The sequence below is a fragment of the Rhamphochromis sp. 'chilingali' genome (genome assembly GCF_963969265.1).
Source record: "Rhamphochromis sp. 'chilingali' genome assembly, chromosome: 11".
In the NCBI taxonomy this organism is placed as follows: domain Eukaryota; kingdom Metazoa; phylum Chordata; class Actinopteri; order Cichliformes; family Cichlidae; genus Rhamphochromis; species Rhamphochromis sp. 'chilingali'.
This window is the reverse complement of record NC_137938.1, coordinates 22,388,969-22,405,985: the sequence shown is the minus strand read 5'-3', so window position 1 is coordinate 22,405,985 and position 17,017 is coordinate 22,388,969. Positions and strand designations below refer to the sequence as shown.

Genomic DNA, 17,017 nt, shown 5'->3' with positions numbered 1-17,017 from the left:
TGTGCCTGTGTGAGCTGAACTGTTATTTGCATCCATCCTGCAGAGACAGTGGGTGCTATTCTTCTGTCTGGAACAAGGGTGGGTGTCTGTGGAGTTGCATGGGGCTATTTACCCCTACTCACACACTTATCTTTGTCCTGAGAGGCACTATGCAAACTACCAGCCCTCTGTCCGGAAGGCTGGTAATTGATTGGATCATTATGGTCCTAATTCTTATCCCAGGGTCTGTGTATGTAAGTTATTTATTTCAGCAGGCACACATAAACATCAAGACTTCTCTTATTTAGTTGTGCAGCAAGCTAGCGTGGTAACCACAGTTTCCTCTGTCTCAACGGAAGACAAGTAACAGTCACAGGTGCATGCAAAAAGGCGGCAGTAAGTAGATAGCCTCTTCATGAAAAACAAAACTGTAAGTAGCTGCATTTTTAAAAATTATTTTATCCATTTATGTGTGCTTCCCTTTGTTTTAAAATTTGTAATAAAAAGGCTTTTTGTTCCCACAAACAGCTTGTTCAGTGAGAACAAAAATGATCAGCAATCGCAGATATTTTTCCCTTTAGTCAGCATTACAAACCCACTGACTCTCACCAAGTGTGTGTGTGTGGAGTGAAGCTCTGTTTTGTTGAACAGATGACATATGAGATGTGTTCTTATGGCAATATTTATCCCTGCTAGTATTCCTGGCTCTTTGTAATCTCTGGACCCAATTAAAGGTGCTCTGTTATTATGTATTTTGATACTCAGCCCAGATGATTGGACCCGGGTTTGCCTGAGGTGGGGTGACATTACGGGACTTGTTTTAGGAAATGTCATGCTTGTACCGTTTCACACAATATCGAAATTGTATCTTATCTCCCTGAAGCTATAAAAGATGTTCATATCAAATGATTAGTGGGGTGTGTGTTTAAACGTGGGTAAACGTGTGTGTGTGCATTCCCTATCGAGGCGTTTGAAGGGTGACACATTGAACCTCAGTCAGGAATGTTACCCTGTGAGAGTAAGGAAAAGAGGGAGAGAACAACAATAGGAGGGGGAGGAGAGAGAAAGACAGAGAGACACAGGGAGGAAGAAAAGGAGAGAGGACAAACCAGTGTGGCAGGTTTGCGTCACTGTACACACTCTATCATGCAAAGCTGATGTAAAGAGAAGCAGACAAAGAGTGAGAGAAGGGCAGTCAGGAGCGAGGAGCTGATGTCATTACATGGCAATGTCTTCATTACGAATCCGAGTTAACACAATGACCCAGGACGAGTACAGAAAACACACTTAAAGGAGGTAAGATACCTTTTTTGTGAATATAGGAGCGGACTTTTAGTTGGCTAATTTGTAACTGTGTAATTGAGTAAATGTGTGTATTTTCATTTGATGTGAGGGTGCAATTGTTTCCTTCTTGCGATTCAAAGGGGAGTTTAAAGTGAATGACTATGTGTTGCCCTGCTTACGCAGATGGGGCAAAATATAACAGGTGTTTCTGTAAACTGACTCTCAGGCTCATCTGCACTGGAAAGCACCTCCAGTGACTGTCTGGAAGTGCCATGCTTTAGCCTAAACTAAACAAAGCACTGCATACTGTAAATCTACTCTTATGATATATAATTACAGGAAACCATCAGCTTGCAGAATTTATCCTTAATGACATTATAAATGATTAGATCTTCATTCAGACTTGATTAGCGATTAAAGATGGTTATCATTGTTTTCATTGGCTGTACACACAGATAACCATGATGAGTCATTACCCCTCAGTGATGTTATCTGCAGGCTGTATTTAAATCAAAGTAAATCTGTGCTCTTATGACCGTTTGATTTGAACAAGCTGCTGTCTCTCTTTGACCACGAGACTGATACGTGCTGCAGAGATTGGCACTTGATACATTGCTTTTGCTGAGTGGATTGCTGTTAGGTGAGTTTTACCAGTTTTTGGTTCAGGTTTAGCTGATGCTGACAGGTAACTTCAAGTATGTTGCCTATGTAAACATGGTGTCTCATACGTGTGTACAGCAGAGAACACTATCTGAGTCATACTGTTCGGTGAGTCAGGGAGAGGACAGCAAGAACATGTTGCAAAGTGAGCTTGGTGGCAGAGGTTTTTAAGTGAGTTGTTGTTTAGTTTTGATCTAATTTCTTAACATTTGTTAATGCTTTCTACCCGAATCAGTCTCCACATTTTATGTTTCCTGTCCTCTAACACTGTGAGATATTGTTGACCATTCCAAGTGGCCAAAGTGACCACAATCCACATCTCTACATTCCAGTCCAATCCATTCTGAGAATAAAATTTTGTGCATTTTTATGCTTGGCAGGCAATGGGAGCTGTTCAGTGAGGTCGAGTTGGGGAACTGGAGTCTCCTGTGGTCAAAACAAGAAGAAGAGCCAGTGGAGTCACCACTTCCAGAGCACAATTAGGAATATCAAACTACTGCACTGAGGATGTCTGTCTGTGGAAGAATCTAATGAGAGGATTGTAACTGTGACACTATTTGTTTTTTACACGCCCAAAACGCGAGCCTCCTAGATGAACCGCTTCCAGAGTGCAATCTAAAAGACAGTCGCTTGGACTCCCAGAAAATATCTAGTTCACTCTTCCGCTCTTTTTTTGGGATCTGGCATTTGACAGGAGGTCATTAACTTTGTTTACTCTCAGACAATGGACTCGTCTCTGCTGCCCGCTTCACAGAATGAGTATGGCAAGCAGAGGACAGGGGTGAAATTCACCGTCCGCTCAGCTAACTCTCCCACATACAGTCTCTCTCGCAGCTCAGGTGTCAGGAAACGGGAGAGCATAGGAGAAGTTGCAGAAAGAGAACGATATAGGAAACACACCAACACAAACGGTACAAATAAGGATGACGACACAGTCACTGGATGTGAAACCAGGACTAGGAGTGGCAGCAGTGTCAGCACAAACAGAACGATCCCAGAGTTTGGCACTGACAGAAGAGAAAACCCTGCATTTGAAAGCCAGGGAAGATCGGCGTGGAGGGGATCCAACCTTACAAGCAGAAGTAAGAGTTTAGATTTCAAAACAGGCGCTAGAAAACCTGATCCCAATACCATAGCTGACTTTTCTCAGCTGTCCAACAACAATAAGGGGGACACCAGTAAATATGCTGGAGCTTTGGAGGGAAGGAGGACACAAATTGAAGGCAGCGTCATGGACAGGATTTCATCACTACCGGCCTTTAATTCTGTAGGTGTAAGTAATCTTCAAGAGAGAAGCGAGCTTTTGGAAAGGGGCAGTAGGGGTAAGACTCTCCCTACCAGGTTAAGATCCCTGTCTGGATCTAACTATAGTTACACAGAGACATCTGCTTCATTGGGGCCCAAAAGTGGCCAAAGTATAATGGAGCGGATAGAGAAACTCTTTGGACCTACTGGTTTTGGTAAAACGGATGACTACAAAAATAGGGATTCCTCTAATAACTCTGAATCATCAACAGAATCCCTCATTTCACAGCAGCAAAAGCCTCATGAGAAGACAGCAGGGGGCACCTTCCCTATGAGTTTCTTCTCGAAGGACAGCAATAGTGCAGTGAAAAGTGGACTTTCACTCTGGACACAAAAAGATGCCAATGCCTCAGGGTTTGAGACTTCATTTTCATCTGGGGCAAGCATAAGAGATAGCTCACCAGGAGGGTGGATGCAGGGAAGGTATTCAGAGGAAAGTGGAGTTAATTGGGGCAAGGGTTTTATGGAAACAGGTACAAGGTCCCTGGATAGAGCCAGGAGTAGGTCCAGTATAGCTGCACAGATTAGATCTGCAAGGGCAAACGCACAGCCAAAAACTTTGTTAGAAGAGACACCAGATTCTTTCAGAGAGTCATCTGAATTCAGAGACAAAAGCAAAGACGATAGCTCTGCAAACAACGGAGAGGAAAACAGAAAAACTAATGTAATAAGTGGGATGTTGAGAGACACGACTAGAAGTGTTGATGGACCAGATCAAATAACGGAATTGAAGGGTGGCAATGCTTATGAGGATGTATTTGAGACGAATCCACAGAAAACCAATGTGAAAACAGCAGAGAGAAAGAAGGCTCTGTCTGTCTCCTCAGCAGCCAGTGTTAGAAAGAAGATCAACCAGTTTGAGGCTCTGACACAGCGAACTCAGAGTTTTGCAAAAGGCCAAGTCCAAATACCCAGACGTACCTTTTCTGTACCAGCACAAGCCAGCAGGGGACATGAAGGAGTGAAGAAGAGCGGGTCTGCAAAGGAAATAAATGAGCTAAGGAAAAAGTGGGCAGGACTCCAAGAAGAAGGGGAGGCACAAGATAAAAGTGAAGACAAAATGATGGGAACAGTAAACAAGGTTTGGCCTGACAGAAATTTATCAGTGGATGAAATTGGACTAAGAATAAAGAAGGAACAGACAGGACTAAATGACTTGGATCAGAAAAGAAAAATAGACTCTACTGACGATTTAAAATTTTCCAGACTCAAGACTACCCAAGAAATGCCTCACGAAAGTGACAGAGCTGTAAGTGGAAAGCTTGGCACAGATGAGATAGATTTCTCCAAAGCCTCAAGCCCTGAAGAGGCAAGTGAGAGAGACGTGACAGGCAGCAGTACACCAACCCCACTACCACCCTGTGACCCTTCACACAAGGAAAGGTCACACTCTGATATTACTTCACCAGTTAGTGATGATGAACAGACTCCAACAAACAGCCCTAGCTATTTACTGACTACTTCACCTGTGGCACAGCTGGGGGATGTCACTCCCACTGCCGACAGTGACAACAAAAGCCCTCCCGTCTTCACATGTCCAGCAAAAGATCCAGACTCTTCTCCTCGTGCCCTTCCCACATCTTCTAACAACAACCTTCAAGATGTCATCTCCCCAGACATCCAAACAACACCCCAGAAAGGCAAGAAACGGTTATTGGACCTGAATGCTTGGATAGCTGGTTTGAACCCAGATTTGAAAGTCTTTAGTGATGATGAGGATGTTGATGATGATGAAAGCACCCAAAAAGATGATGATTCAAACTATGATTCAGACTCAGGGGAGTCCTCAGTTACCATCACCAGCAATATGAGTCAGTCAGATCGCAGGAGCTTCTCTGTCACGTGCGTACCGTGCTTGTTTATTTCTGGTTTAATGGAGTTGCTCATTGAAGCAGATAATTAGTTTTACCCCTAAAACATTTTATTTTCCTTCTTGTAGTCTTTCGGACCTGTGTAACTTTGCTGGAGCTGACTACGATTCAGAGAATGACAGCGATGACTGGCAGTCAACAAACCGGCGTACCGCTTCAATGAGCTCAGATATGTCAGCGTTTTCCTGTGTGTCTGTGATGCCCGCTGAGGAGCTCGACAAGCTTGTAGAGGAAGTGAGGAACCTGGGGGACGATGCCCTGCAGGTAAAAACAGCATGAAGTTAAAACCTTTCGAATGGTTTTAATGATCAGTTGTTTGATATTTTTGCGGCTGTGGTTGCGGTGGTCAGTTCACTGGTCCAGTAACCTCCATCTAGATAAGGCTTTCCCTAGGCACTTTACATGTAATGTTAATATTGCTACAGCTGTTGCAGCTGACCAGGTCATGTACCGACTGAATTGAGTTTAAAAAAGGACAAAAAATGTTCAACTCTGAGCACCTGAACATTTTGTGTATTTTGACATCCTTTTGTTTCCCTCAGGACTATGATGATGTGCAGGTAGTGGTTCTCCATAAAGATGTGGGAGTTGGACTAGGCTTCAGTTTGGCAGGAGGCGTGGACCAAAACAAGCCCATCACTGTGAGAAAATTCTACTTCCTGCTTCGACTTGGCAAATATTCAAATGTGTGTCTGCAGTATTTTTATGTTTTTTTCTTCGTCTTTTCTTTTGTCCTCTGCTCAGGTTCACAAAGTATTTCACTCAGGTGTTGCAGCCAAGCAAGGCTCTATAAGGGAAGGTGACCAGGTTTTATCCATCAATGGCACAGCACTATCTGGGAGTGCCCACTGGGAAGCCTTGAGGGTTTTAAGAAGGGCAAAGGCAAAGGATATGGTAGTTGTGGTGGTGAGGAGGGGGGACATCATAGACAGCTCTAAGAAAGGAGAAGAGGGAAATAGTCGGGGACAAACACCGGAACAGTATGAGACAGGTCAGTATTAGAGGTAATGCTCTAACAAAGATCTGATAATGACGTTCCTAATCTTGAACTGAAAATGAGATACTTTATTTGTGTTTTCCCCTCCTCTTAGGTCAAACAGTGTCTGTGCAACTGCAGAAAAACAGCCGGGATCTGGGCTTCAGTCTGGAGGGAGGTGAAGGCTCAAGTCTGGGGAACAGACCACTCACCGTCCAGAAAATCTTCCAAGGTAAAAACCAAACTTCTGCCCAAAGTCATGCATGAAACTCTGCCCCAAGTCATGCATGTTAGGGTTATTGGCCTTCAAAAATTGATCATAGGTAATGATAGTTATCACTGTGTGTTAGACTGACTGGCAACCTGTGCAGGGTCTACCCCATCTCTTGCCTTGTGACAGGAGGGAGAAGGTCCAACTCCAGCAGAAGAAAAGCACTCGCAATAGAGCATGACCATATATAGGGTTATATTGTTACACAATTTGACTGTTAAAACTTTGGCTGTTCATATTAGAATTAACTAACTCATTTACTGAATTGTCATGTATTTTGTATTTAAAGTCAAAATAATATTTTATTTTTACATTAGTGTAAGAAATGCAGTATTTCCTCTTGACATGAGTTGTAGAATAAATACAACAAATGAAAACAATACAGAAATACCTTAAAATTATACAGTAAATGGCCTGTATTTATATAGCGCTTTACTAGTCCCTAAGGACCCTAAAGCGCTTTACACATCCAGTCATTCACCCATTCACACACTGGTGATGGCAAGCTACATTGTAGCCACAGCTGCCCTGGGGCGCACTGACAGAGGCGAGGCTGCCGGACACTGGCGCCGCCGGGCCCTCTGACCACCTACAATGGGTGAAGTGTCTTGCCCAAGGACACAACGACCGAGACTGTCCAAGCCGGGCTCAAACCGGCAACCTTCCGATTACAAGGCGAACACCCAACTCTTGAGCCACTTGAGTCTTGAGTCACTCTTGGTGATCTGATGTGGAGCATTATTTCTTCATAACTAAAGAAAACAGCATCATAAAGAACCATCTAAGATTCAGTCCTAAATATTATATGTTTACTATATGAACTTTTATGGCAGCATAAAGTTAAAATTTGACATTAATGTAGATTTTCGGCTATTTATTTAATTCAATTCGTTTTTATTTATATACGGCCAAATCACAATAACACTCATCTTAAGATCCTTGTTATACATTGTAAGTTAAACATTTTACAATAATACAGAGAAACAGATAGCAGACAACCTTCTATGAGCAAGTACTTGGGGACAGCCGGAAAGAAAAACTTCCTTTTAACAGGAAGAAACCTCCAGCAGAACAGGTGTCAGGGAGAGGCAGATATCTGCCTGGTTGGGGATGATGGGAGGGAGAATGTTCCCATTCAGAGAAACCATTATTGATTACTTGTTTTCCCTCTTTCCACCCTCAGGAGGTCCTGTTGACATGGTATATCCCGGTGATGAGGTCCTAGAAGTCCAAGGGACAAGCGTGGTGGGGATGAGGCGCTTAGAAGCCTGGACTTTGATCAGAGCACTTCCTCCTGGGCCTGTGGATGTGGTGCTACGTCGCTCCCATAAGCATCCAGAAACATGAAGATTAAGGAAGCAGTTTACTCCTTGTAAGATTAAAGGGATGGACCAAAAACATAAACGCTATCTATGAGAGGCTGTATCTCCTTCAGTGGGCAAGAACTTGAAATCTGGACATGATATAGTTAAAAATGCGTTTATGTACAGGCAGTATAATAACTATAATATCCTAAAGAAAAAGAAAAATAAGCTTGGAGACCAGGTCAAGGGTGTATATTTTTCTTACATGCTCTTTTTTAACAGGATTACATCTACCTCAAGGCCTGGCAAACCTTTTTATCAGCCGAATCATTGAGTAATTGTGGCTCCTACATGCATCAAATCAACCAACATTTGTAACAGATAGATTGATCAGTTCAAAACAGATCATTTGGTACCTGTAAGTGAAAAACTATGTTGTACTATACTGTTAATAGTTAATAACTTTTCCATTGAGACTTTATATTTGTTTTTAATAAAAGCTAACAAATTGATGTTTGTTATTATTACAACCAGCAGAGGGAGTAATTCGTCTTCATTTAGATCGGGGTTAAAAGTTTCTTTCCTTTTAAACATTAATAAAAGTGAACACATGATAATACCTAATCCCTATGTGACTTTTACAGCCTTCCATCACAAAGTCAAGGTTTCTGTTTTGGAGAGATTTCTCAGATAATTTGATAAGAAAAAGTTAACACAATAATCTCTCATGGCAGTTATATGTTTTATATCGTATCAAATCCTCATCCCATGTTACTGCCTTGATCACTCTGGATATTATCAGCAGTAATACAGCAAATATTTAGCTTACATAATCTTCTGAGAGTCCAGAGTTCAGTGACACAGGTTACAGTGACATGCATCGCAGCGATGATGAGAGGGGCTTCTATCGTCAGCAATTTGTGCTTTTATTGTGGAAATCCGTGATAGACTAATTTAATAGATTTGACAATCCATTCCCAATCCTGCTAAATAACCATTTGACATATTTTGGAGACCGATTTTTCAAAACAAATAAATAAATAAAAAATATTTAGCCGTCATTTCATGCTAACTGATAATGTTCCCTTTAACGATACTTGGTTTTCTTGTATATCAACACACTTAGAAACTTGCTTTAGCTGCATGTAAACACGAAGCTTTCTTCTCCAAAAGAATATTCCTCATTACTTTACGTTCGTGCACAAAGCATATTTATATTTTTTGTTTGTTTTTGATTTGTATGGTATTTCTAAAGGTTAAAAGCCAAATTAAAGCAGTGCTTCAGTACACCTGCACAGAAGCGACTTTTATCTGCTCCCTTATTCACGTGGAGTCGCCACAGCGGGCAGCTTTATTCAACCTGAATACAGCGACCAAATTAAGCGAAGAGTCGAGCCTCGAGGAGCTTTCCTTTGTTAGGGAAATGCGTAAAACACTATTCTCACACACACACTTTGTCATAAAACTATCTCGGCGGCTTCTTCCGAGTAGTCAACAGGTATCTGTATTAAGTAATATCTCTTGGCTTTATGGTGTCTGTTTATGTATCAGTCTTTAGCTGGGCCAATCACGCTCACTGCGCTGGCCAATCGTGAGGTGAGACAACCGAGTAAACGAGTAGTGTTTGTCCAGCTGTGAATAGAGAGCAGTAGGTAGAGGGTAGGGGGGCGGTGGGATACAGTGACAGAAGCACTCAGTTGCCACTGTGCTCAGCGGAGTGAGATAAGTGGAGGCCTTTCATTTCACTCCGGCTATGTTGAAGCTACGCGCAATGAGGGTGAGGTGTCCCCTCGTGCGAGAGTGCATGGCCGAATTTTTGGGAACTTTCGTCTTAATGGTGAGTGACTTTGAGTTGGATTGTAATTTTCAAAATCAATCAAACGGGTTTTAAAAAAAAAAAAAAAAATCAAAGCTGGAAAACAGTTTAGAGAAAGAGGAGTTGAAATGTGTATATGCATATCCCAAACCCTGGACAATTATCCTTTAATTTTTCAGGTTTATTATTTTTTAATTTTCTAAATTTATGCATAAAACGTGTAAGTAGCTTGAGTTTGATTTTATACCCTCACATTGACTGAATGTTTACGGAATCAAACAGCTCTCGAAAAAAAAATGAAACTACATAATAGCATCAGATTAAAATTGTTTTTCCCACTGTATCGGATGATTTGGGTTATTTTGCAGGCACAGGACCTGAACACCTACAGTCATTGAGTAGATCACAAGGTCCTGTGTATACCAAAGTATTCTAGAGTCAAATGTGAGGCCACCTGCTCAACAGTTCAAGCAAAAGGGCAATGATCCCAGCACAGCAGCAAATCTACAGCAGAATGACTGAAAATCAAAATGATCAACATGCTGCAATTTCAAGTCAAAGTGCAGACCTCAAGCTGTTGCGAGACCTTAAGAGAGCTGTGCATAAAAAAATACCCACAATGAGCTGAAGCAATATTTTAAAGGCTGGGGGAAAAAATCCTCCACAATGATGTGGGAGACTCATAAACTGATGACTAATAGTCATGGAAAATTATTACTTCAAGTTATTGCTGATAAAGCTGGCTCACAAGCTACTGAAAGACTGGGAGCTTTCAGTTTTAAACAGTACTGCAGAACCTGTTTTGTGAAAACTTGTCACATGACTTTACATCTATCACTAAAACTAAGGCTGAAGCCAGGTGAAGGTAATTTTCTTAAAAATAAAATAAAAAATTGCTTCCTAGAATGGGATTTATAAGGTGTTCTCAGTCTTATCTCTCTCAAGCATGTTTGTTTTCTGTAGGAATCAAAGTCAGCTCTGCAAGACATAAATGAACTAATCTGAAAAATGCAGGCGTATGAAGTTAGATACATAAATTGATGTAATGCATTTAAAGAAAGCACAATCCATATGAGTTGAAATTGAAACCCTTAATTGTGCCACATGTCTAAAACAGTTTTCACCTGACTGCAGAATCTCTACTGAGATTTTATTGGGAACTTTGCTTGGAGTTAGAACAGATTACAATAATTTATGCTTGTATATCAAATATTAAAAAGATTAAAATGAAGAAAAAGATCAAAAAAATATTAAAAAGAAGTTATATTTGCAGCTTACGTAATTTTCTACATAAATCTTCTCATCTGTGGTGAGATCACAATGTAACAGCCATACTGTCCCTTACATGGTCATTCAGATAACACGGGTCATTACAAAGTCTAAAGAGGAGGGCATTAAATTACACTTTAACAAGAACAAATTTGTCTCTGTTTATCAATTAGTTAGTCAAGAAAGATATACTGAAATTTGCTCATGTGCTTTCCTCTACGTCTATTTAAGTTAGTTTTGATGTCGGGATTTTTAGCTGTGGAAAATCTCGTTTCTTTGTTCACCTGAGTTTTGCAGTAACTTCTGACTTCTCATGCACCTTCCACCTTCTCTGTCCTCTTTATCTGCAACAAAGCTCTTTGGCTGTGCTGCTGCTGCACAAGTAAAAACCAGCAATGAGACTAAAGGCCAGTTTCTATCTGGCAACATGGCCTTCTCTGTGGGAGTTATGTCAGCCATGTATCTCACCAAGGGCATCTCAGGTAAAAATTAAAAGATATCCATAATGGGCACTAACATTTCCTTTTTTTTTTTTTTTACATAGTATTACATTTAAACTCATTACAATATGCTCTGCACAGTCTAAAATCCCTCAGGTAATTATGACTTTTATTGCAGTTATTAAATGAGTACACAAAATTTATCACCAGAGCTCTTTACAAATAAGATAATAGATAATAATAAATTATCTACTTTCTTTTGCAAAGTGTTTGCTTTGGCTCATACCTATGACAATCCACTGTTATATGATAACACAGATAATCAGAGACACGATCACCTGCCAGTGTGTCTAATTACCTTCATTTTTAACTTTCACCTTCCTGTATCCTTCTCCAAATATGTACCCTACATCCCTGCAGGTGCCCATCTGAACCCAGCGGTGACCCTGAGTTTCTGTGTTTTGGGGAAGGTGTCCTGGTCGAGGCTCGTGCCCTATTCCCTCTCCCAGGTGGTGGGGGCTTTCGTGGCGTCGGGGGTTGTCTATCTCGTCTACTATGGTTTGTCTTTTTAATTTTTGTGACATATAAATAAAAAAATTAGTTTGTTTTGTTTCCTGCAACACCTCTGTTTCGGTCGCAGATGCCTTAATGACTTTTAGTGGAGGAGTGTTGACTGTGTACGGCAGGAATGAGACTGCCTCAATATTTGCCACATACCCCTCTGACTACCTTTCTGTGGGCAGAAGTTTCTTTGACCAAGTGAGTATAATTATTAACAGGATTGGATCTTTTAGCAGCTGCTCCCGTACCCAACGTAATGAGTTGACATTTCATTAGGTAGTGGGCACCGGCATGTTGCTGTTGTGTATCCTGGGTTTGGAGGAAAAGAGGAACACCCCGGCTCCCTCTGAGCTGGTTCCTGTTGTAGTGGCAGCTGTCGTTCTGGGGATCTCCATTTCAATGTCGGCTAACTGTGGTGCTGCCATAAATCCTGCTCGGGACCTGGGGCCTCGCCTCTTTACCCTAGCTGCAGGCTGGGGGACTGAGGTCTTCACGTAAGTATCTTATCTGCTTAAGTTATTGGTTTTATTGAAACTTTGTTTATGTCTTAATTTCACAAAAGTATGTCAAAGATTGTTGGACAATGGAAGAGTTATCCTGAGGGTTTTTCCATGAAAAAGCTGTTTTCTCTTTATAATCTTATGATCATCTGAGACGTGTGGTTCCACAAATGCTCAGTGCACAGTGTCTTAAACACTTAAAGCTGCGTTATAACACTATGGGCAGAAAAACAGCAAAACAGGCCAAGAGAAACACAAATTTAACACAAGATCAACATGTAAGGCTTTTATTAAATAGACAAAGAGGAATTCATCTCATCTGAGTTGAGTTTATAGCTTCTTGATTAATTATTATCAGGCCTTTCAGCTTATTGTTCAGCTGTATTCGAAATAACAGATTGTTTTTGTTACTGATCGCAGTAACGCGATTACCCTTTCAAGTAACGAGTAAAGGAAGGGATTACTATTGCAAAAAAGGAATTAGATTACTGTTACTTTCCCATAAGCACGCTGCGTTACTAGACCGTGATTTATTTTTTTTTCCGAGAGTGTCTCATGACAATGATGTAAGCGCGTGCGATGTTCGTGGTAACGGACGTGTGCAGATCAATGATCAACCATGGATAATATATAGAGGGTGGAAGCACTGACATTACTTTGAGTTTGATTATGTAAAAAGTGACAAAAACATTAGCATACGCTGTATGATGCGTGGGAAGAAAACTTCTTTTTACAGCGAAAAAAACTCCCTAAACTTCTGAGCAAGTACCCTAGCACGCTGCCACGGGAATGTGAAATTCACAGAGAAACCCCCGGATCCTCCCACTGGCATGACCGCTACGCCACCGGGCAAACCCCCGCCTGCTCCGCTCCTGCTAAACAGGTTTAAATAGATTTAAGAGCAACAGGACGACGTAGTCTTTGATTTTATTTATTTTCTGCTATGTTTTACTTGCATCTCTTTGAAAGAGTGAGTGTAAACACAAAAAATAGTTTTATTTATATGTTGGAATATGCAGAAAATAGGTTTAAATGTTAAACAAATTTCTTCAAGTCAAAGACTGTTGCATATAATTTTTTTTTGCTAGATGCAATGTGCATAAAGTTAAAAGATTAAAACAATTTTTATAAAGAGACTTTCATTTGATTACATTTTATATGATGGAGTCTGCAGAAAAAACTAGAATTGGGCTGAAAGGCCTATTGCTTTATTACTTTTTCAGGTTCCTTATCATGTTTTTTAAAAAGTAACTAATTAATTCTGAAAATAAGTAATCATTAAAGTAACGGGATTACTTTTTTGGAGAAGTAATCCCTAATTACTTTTTCAAGTAACTTGAACAACACTGCTGATGGCTGCAGACAGATTAATCGGACCTGGTTTTCTATGGAAATGATCTTGATGGAAGGTGTCGACCTACAAAACAAAAACTGCTGATCTTAGACTAAAGAGCTCTGAGTGAAGTTTGATATTTAAATATTTAATATGCTACTCTCTGGGGGTTTTCACTGTGATAAATTCTTCTATCGAAGTAAAACCTGTTAAAAATAATGAATCTGCACTCTTTAACCGTGATGTCCTGCTGCTCTTTGTTCTGCAGGTGTTACAACTACTGGTTCTGGGTACCATTGGTGGCTCCGCTTGTTGGAGGCGTTTTCGGTAGTTTGATGTATCTCATCTTTATCGACTGGCAGCTGCCTGACCCAGACCAACTTGAGAGGATTTCCACCATCAGTGAAAAACTTGCAAAAAAGGAGATGAGTTAAAGGCTGTGAATTTTTAAAGTTTAACGCTGAAACTACTTTTCTACTGTTAGAAAAAACAAAAAGGAATATCTTCTTTCAAATGATGTAGCTGTTTGCTCCTTAAACACAGCCAGCAGAGGTGTGTGTCAGTCATAAGATAAAGCTGTTTGTTTACAATGAAATGTGTGTTTAGTATAATAATCACTGTGTGTCCTTTTTTGACTTTGTAGCTGGGAAAACTGCTAGCATGTTCATCTCGTTGTAAATCAGATATAGAGGACTGTGTAGATTTAAACAGTGAAATCCATCTTAGTCCACTGGCTGGTCTATTGTACTCCCCTCTGCTGTTTTAACGCATTCACATTCTGGCATTTCAGCCTGCAAATATTTCACTTTTATAGAAAACAACACCAAAAATTCATACTTAGCTATGACTTAATATTTGTGAAAAGGTTTTACTTTTATTTTTTTTCCGTTATGTTTTATTCCCCTGTTTTATGTTTTTGTTTTTTTTTTGTTTTTTTTTGTTTAACCCGTGTCTTGTTTCCCCTTGATGATAATTATGAATTTTATACATTAGTCTGTCAAAAGATGCATGTAGTATTTGAGGGACACTGTAGATAAGTTTTTTTCAGTGTTTTTAGGTTTCTGTGCTCTCATAAAGGAGATATCTATCTATAGAGAGAGAGAGAGAGAGAATAAACATATATATACATTATTTTATGTAAATTGAACAAATTATTCTCATTTCAAACTACTGAGGGATCTAGGAGGACATTAGAGGAAAAAGCATGACCTTCAAGGTCTGCGTTGCTTCTCCATTTCACTTTGTTCTGTTGTGTATTAATTATGCTACCTCAGTGTTTTTTGCTGATGGCATTAAAAACAACCCTCACTCCCAAGACATGTTGGGATTCTGTGCAAAATGAATAGAGTGCAATGATTTGTAAATCTTGTAATGAGTGCCACCTGGAAGTTTGCTGCTCTCTGTCGTGTGATTGGCAGAGAAGTCTTGAAAGCACACTGAGGAGGGCAAGGCAGCTCTCATCTGTGGAAGCTCCGAGACGATGGACTCGCTCTGGCATGAGTGAGTTTGTGCTACAGTAAAGGACTTTTAGAGCTGGATCAAATGATGACAAGTGTTTATTTATTTTTTAACATGTGTCTTTGGGCATTTGGGTGGTGAGATTAAGGGTTTGGTTGTTTGTTAAGATTTAAAAAATTAAACTAACGTCCGTTTCAAGTGTTTTTTTTTCAAACATGTTTTGGGGCGCTCATTGAAGTGACTTGTCTTTTTAATTTTCTTTCTTTTTTGAGTTGTACTACAAAAAACTTGGATTGCTAATTGTGAAGACAAATCAACTTTTTTCTCTGACACTTGTCTTTCCCTAAATCTGCTACAGGTGACTCATATCTTTAATTCTTGGCAGGACTGAGACCCAACTTGCTTGCAGTGTATGTACCCACAGGTGAATGAATTAAACTGACTACTGGCAGCAGTGCGGTGGGATGTTTTAACTTATTTTGGAGGGTGTCGTTTTTGTTTTGTTTTTTCTTTTCTGGGGGGCGGGATCTCATCGGAGTAGATGGTTTGTTTGTTTTTGCGGGCGTTTATTTGAAGTAAATGTCACTTTTAAAATAATTTGGTTTTAATTTAGTTCAGTGGACTCACAATAATGCTTACGACCTCATGTAACTAATTGGTTTAAATGGAAAGAGGTCAGTAACTTGAGTGATATATAAAAAGAGCATCTTGGAGAATTTCTTAGGAGCAAAGTTGGTCAGAGATTTACCAACCTGCAAAAAAATTAATTTGTGGAACAATTTCAGAATAATGCTCCACTTCAGGTTTTTATTTGTAATATCAAAAAATCCAGAGAAACCTCTGCCTGAGAGTGTGTCACAGTATGCGGCAGCACACTGTACAAATTTGCGAAGAGGACCCAAAATGCAGACATCAAGGAACGTGGACAAAACTTGAATGTTAACAGAAAGTGAGCCGTTTATTAAGGCTGGTGAAAACTACACGAAACAAAAGGTGGCGATGAAGCTAAAAAATAAACTGGGGAAACTAAAAAAAAAAAAAAACATTAAAAACAAAACATAAAACCTGATGTGGATACAAAGATACCTGGAATCTGGAGCATGAAACACAATGTGGCACAAAGGACAAACAACCTGACAAAGAATGAAGAGAAACACAAAGACTAAATACACACAAGAGTGATTAGGGGAAGTGGAAACACATGGGGAAACAGCTGACACTAGTCTGACATAACACAAAGGAAGCAAAGCTGGCTACACTGACATAGGATGCAGACCTTCAAAATAAAGCAAACAGAATGGAAAGCAGACATGACAATACAATTTCACAACATGGACAAGAAGACAAGAAACATGACAGACTAACGCAGAAGACCTAAGTGAAACATAAACTAAAGGCAACCAAAAGATAATCAGATTTACTCAACATATAAAGGGATAACTTAAGAACTCAAACTGAACACGCTGGGTCAGAGACGCAGGATCGTGACAGTGTGAAGCTCAGTACTAGATGACTGTAATCTTCAGGCCCTTTTGGGTGTGATATTTTTTTGTCATGACAATCCCTGCAGGGTCTCAGGAACACTTCCAAAAATCGCTGTCTGTGAACACAGTTCAACCTCCTGTCCACAAGTGCAGGTTACAGCTCAATAACTGCAAAGAAGCTGTCTGAACGTGATCCAGCATGTTCTTTGGGCCAAAGCTCATTTAAAGAGGACTCGGGCAAAGGGTAAAGCTGTTCTGTGATCAGCAGAGAGGGATTCTGGGATCAAACAGCCTCACACCTCTGCAGACTTTGTTCTGTAATATTTCACGCCTTGCAATGATATTAATGGAATATGCTGTTCTTTTCGCCTTTGTGAAGCTCAACTGAGTCGGGCACACATTACAATGTTAACTTCAAAAGTGTCCAAGAATAATTCAGAATGAATAGTTATACGTTTCAATGTAATGCACCACTTTTAGGCTGAACCCTTAAATGATTAAACCCG

General features: G+C 40.2%; 2 protein-coding genes across 5 annotated transcripts; both read left to right on the top strand.

The window, feature by feature from the left end:
• The first annotated feature begins 312 nt into the window (after positions 1–312).
• LOC308405922 (uncharacterized protein) lies at positions 313–8,176 on the top strand. Of its 4 annotated transcripts, XM_080896723.1 has the most exons (8): positions 1,316–1,903; positions 2,002–2,094; positions 2,304–5,070; positions 5,168–5,363; positions 5,642–5,740; positions 5,844–6,090; positions 6,191–6,307; positions 7,530–8,176. In XM_080896723.1, the coding sequence occupies exons 3-8, from the start codon at positions 2,648–2,650 to the stop codon at positions 7,691–7,693; spliced, it is 3,246 nt and encodes a 1,081-aa protein (XP_080752849.1). In that variant the 5' UTR covers positions 1,316–1,903; positions 2,002–2,094; positions 2,304–2,647; the 3' UTR covers positions 7,694–8,176. The 4 variants fall into 4 exon arrangements, with proteins under 4 accessions (XP_080752851.1, XP_080752848.1, XP_080752849.1 ...); XM_080896725.1 differs by lacking the exons at positions 1,316–1,903; positions 2,002–2,094 and adding an exon at positions 313–409; XM_080896722.1 differs by lacking the exons at positions 1,316–1,903; positions 2,002–2,094 and adding an exon at positions 1,051–1,275.
• Positions 8,177–9,347: 1,171 nt separating this feature from the next.
• On the top strand, positions 9,348–15,472 carry aqp10a (aquaporin 10a). The gene is made up of 6 exons (XM_080896326.1): positions 9,348–9,487; positions 11,091–11,217; positions 11,596–11,733; positions 11,816–11,934; positions 12,013–12,230; positions 13,838–15,472. Exons 1-6 carry the CDS (start codon positions 9,404–9,406, stop codon positions 14,001–14,003), a joined length of 852 nt encoding a protein of 283 aa, XP_080752452.1. The 5' UTR covers positions 9,348–9,403; the 3' UTR covers positions 14,004–15,472.
• Positions 15,473–17,017: the final 1,545 nt, after the last annotated feature.

Coding starts and splice junctions, on each gene's coding strand:
- LOC308405922 (XM_080896725.1), top strand. CDS start 2,648: ATGGACTCGTCTCTGCTGCCCGCTTCACAGAATGAGTATGGCAAGCAG. Junction 5,364..5,641: donor TGGGGGACGATGCCCTGCAG/GTAAAAACAGCA, acceptor TGTTTCCCTCAG/GACTATGATGATGTGCAGGT. Junction 6,308..7,529: donor CGTCCAGAAAATCTTCCAAG/GTAAAAACCAAA, acceptor TTCCACCCTCAG/GAGGTCCTGTTGACATGGTA.
- aqp10a (XM_080896326.1), top strand. CDS start 9,404: ATGTTGAAGCTACGCGCAATGAGGGTGAGGTGTCCCCTCGTGCGAGAG. Junction 11,218..11,595: donor TCTCACCAAGGGCATCTCAG/GTAAAAATTAAA, acceptor ACATCCCTGCAG/GTGCCCATCTGAACCCAGCG. Junction 11,935..12,012: donor GCAGAAGTTTCTTTGACCAA/GTGAGTATAATT, acceptor ACATTTCATTAG/GTAGTGGGCACCGGCATGTT.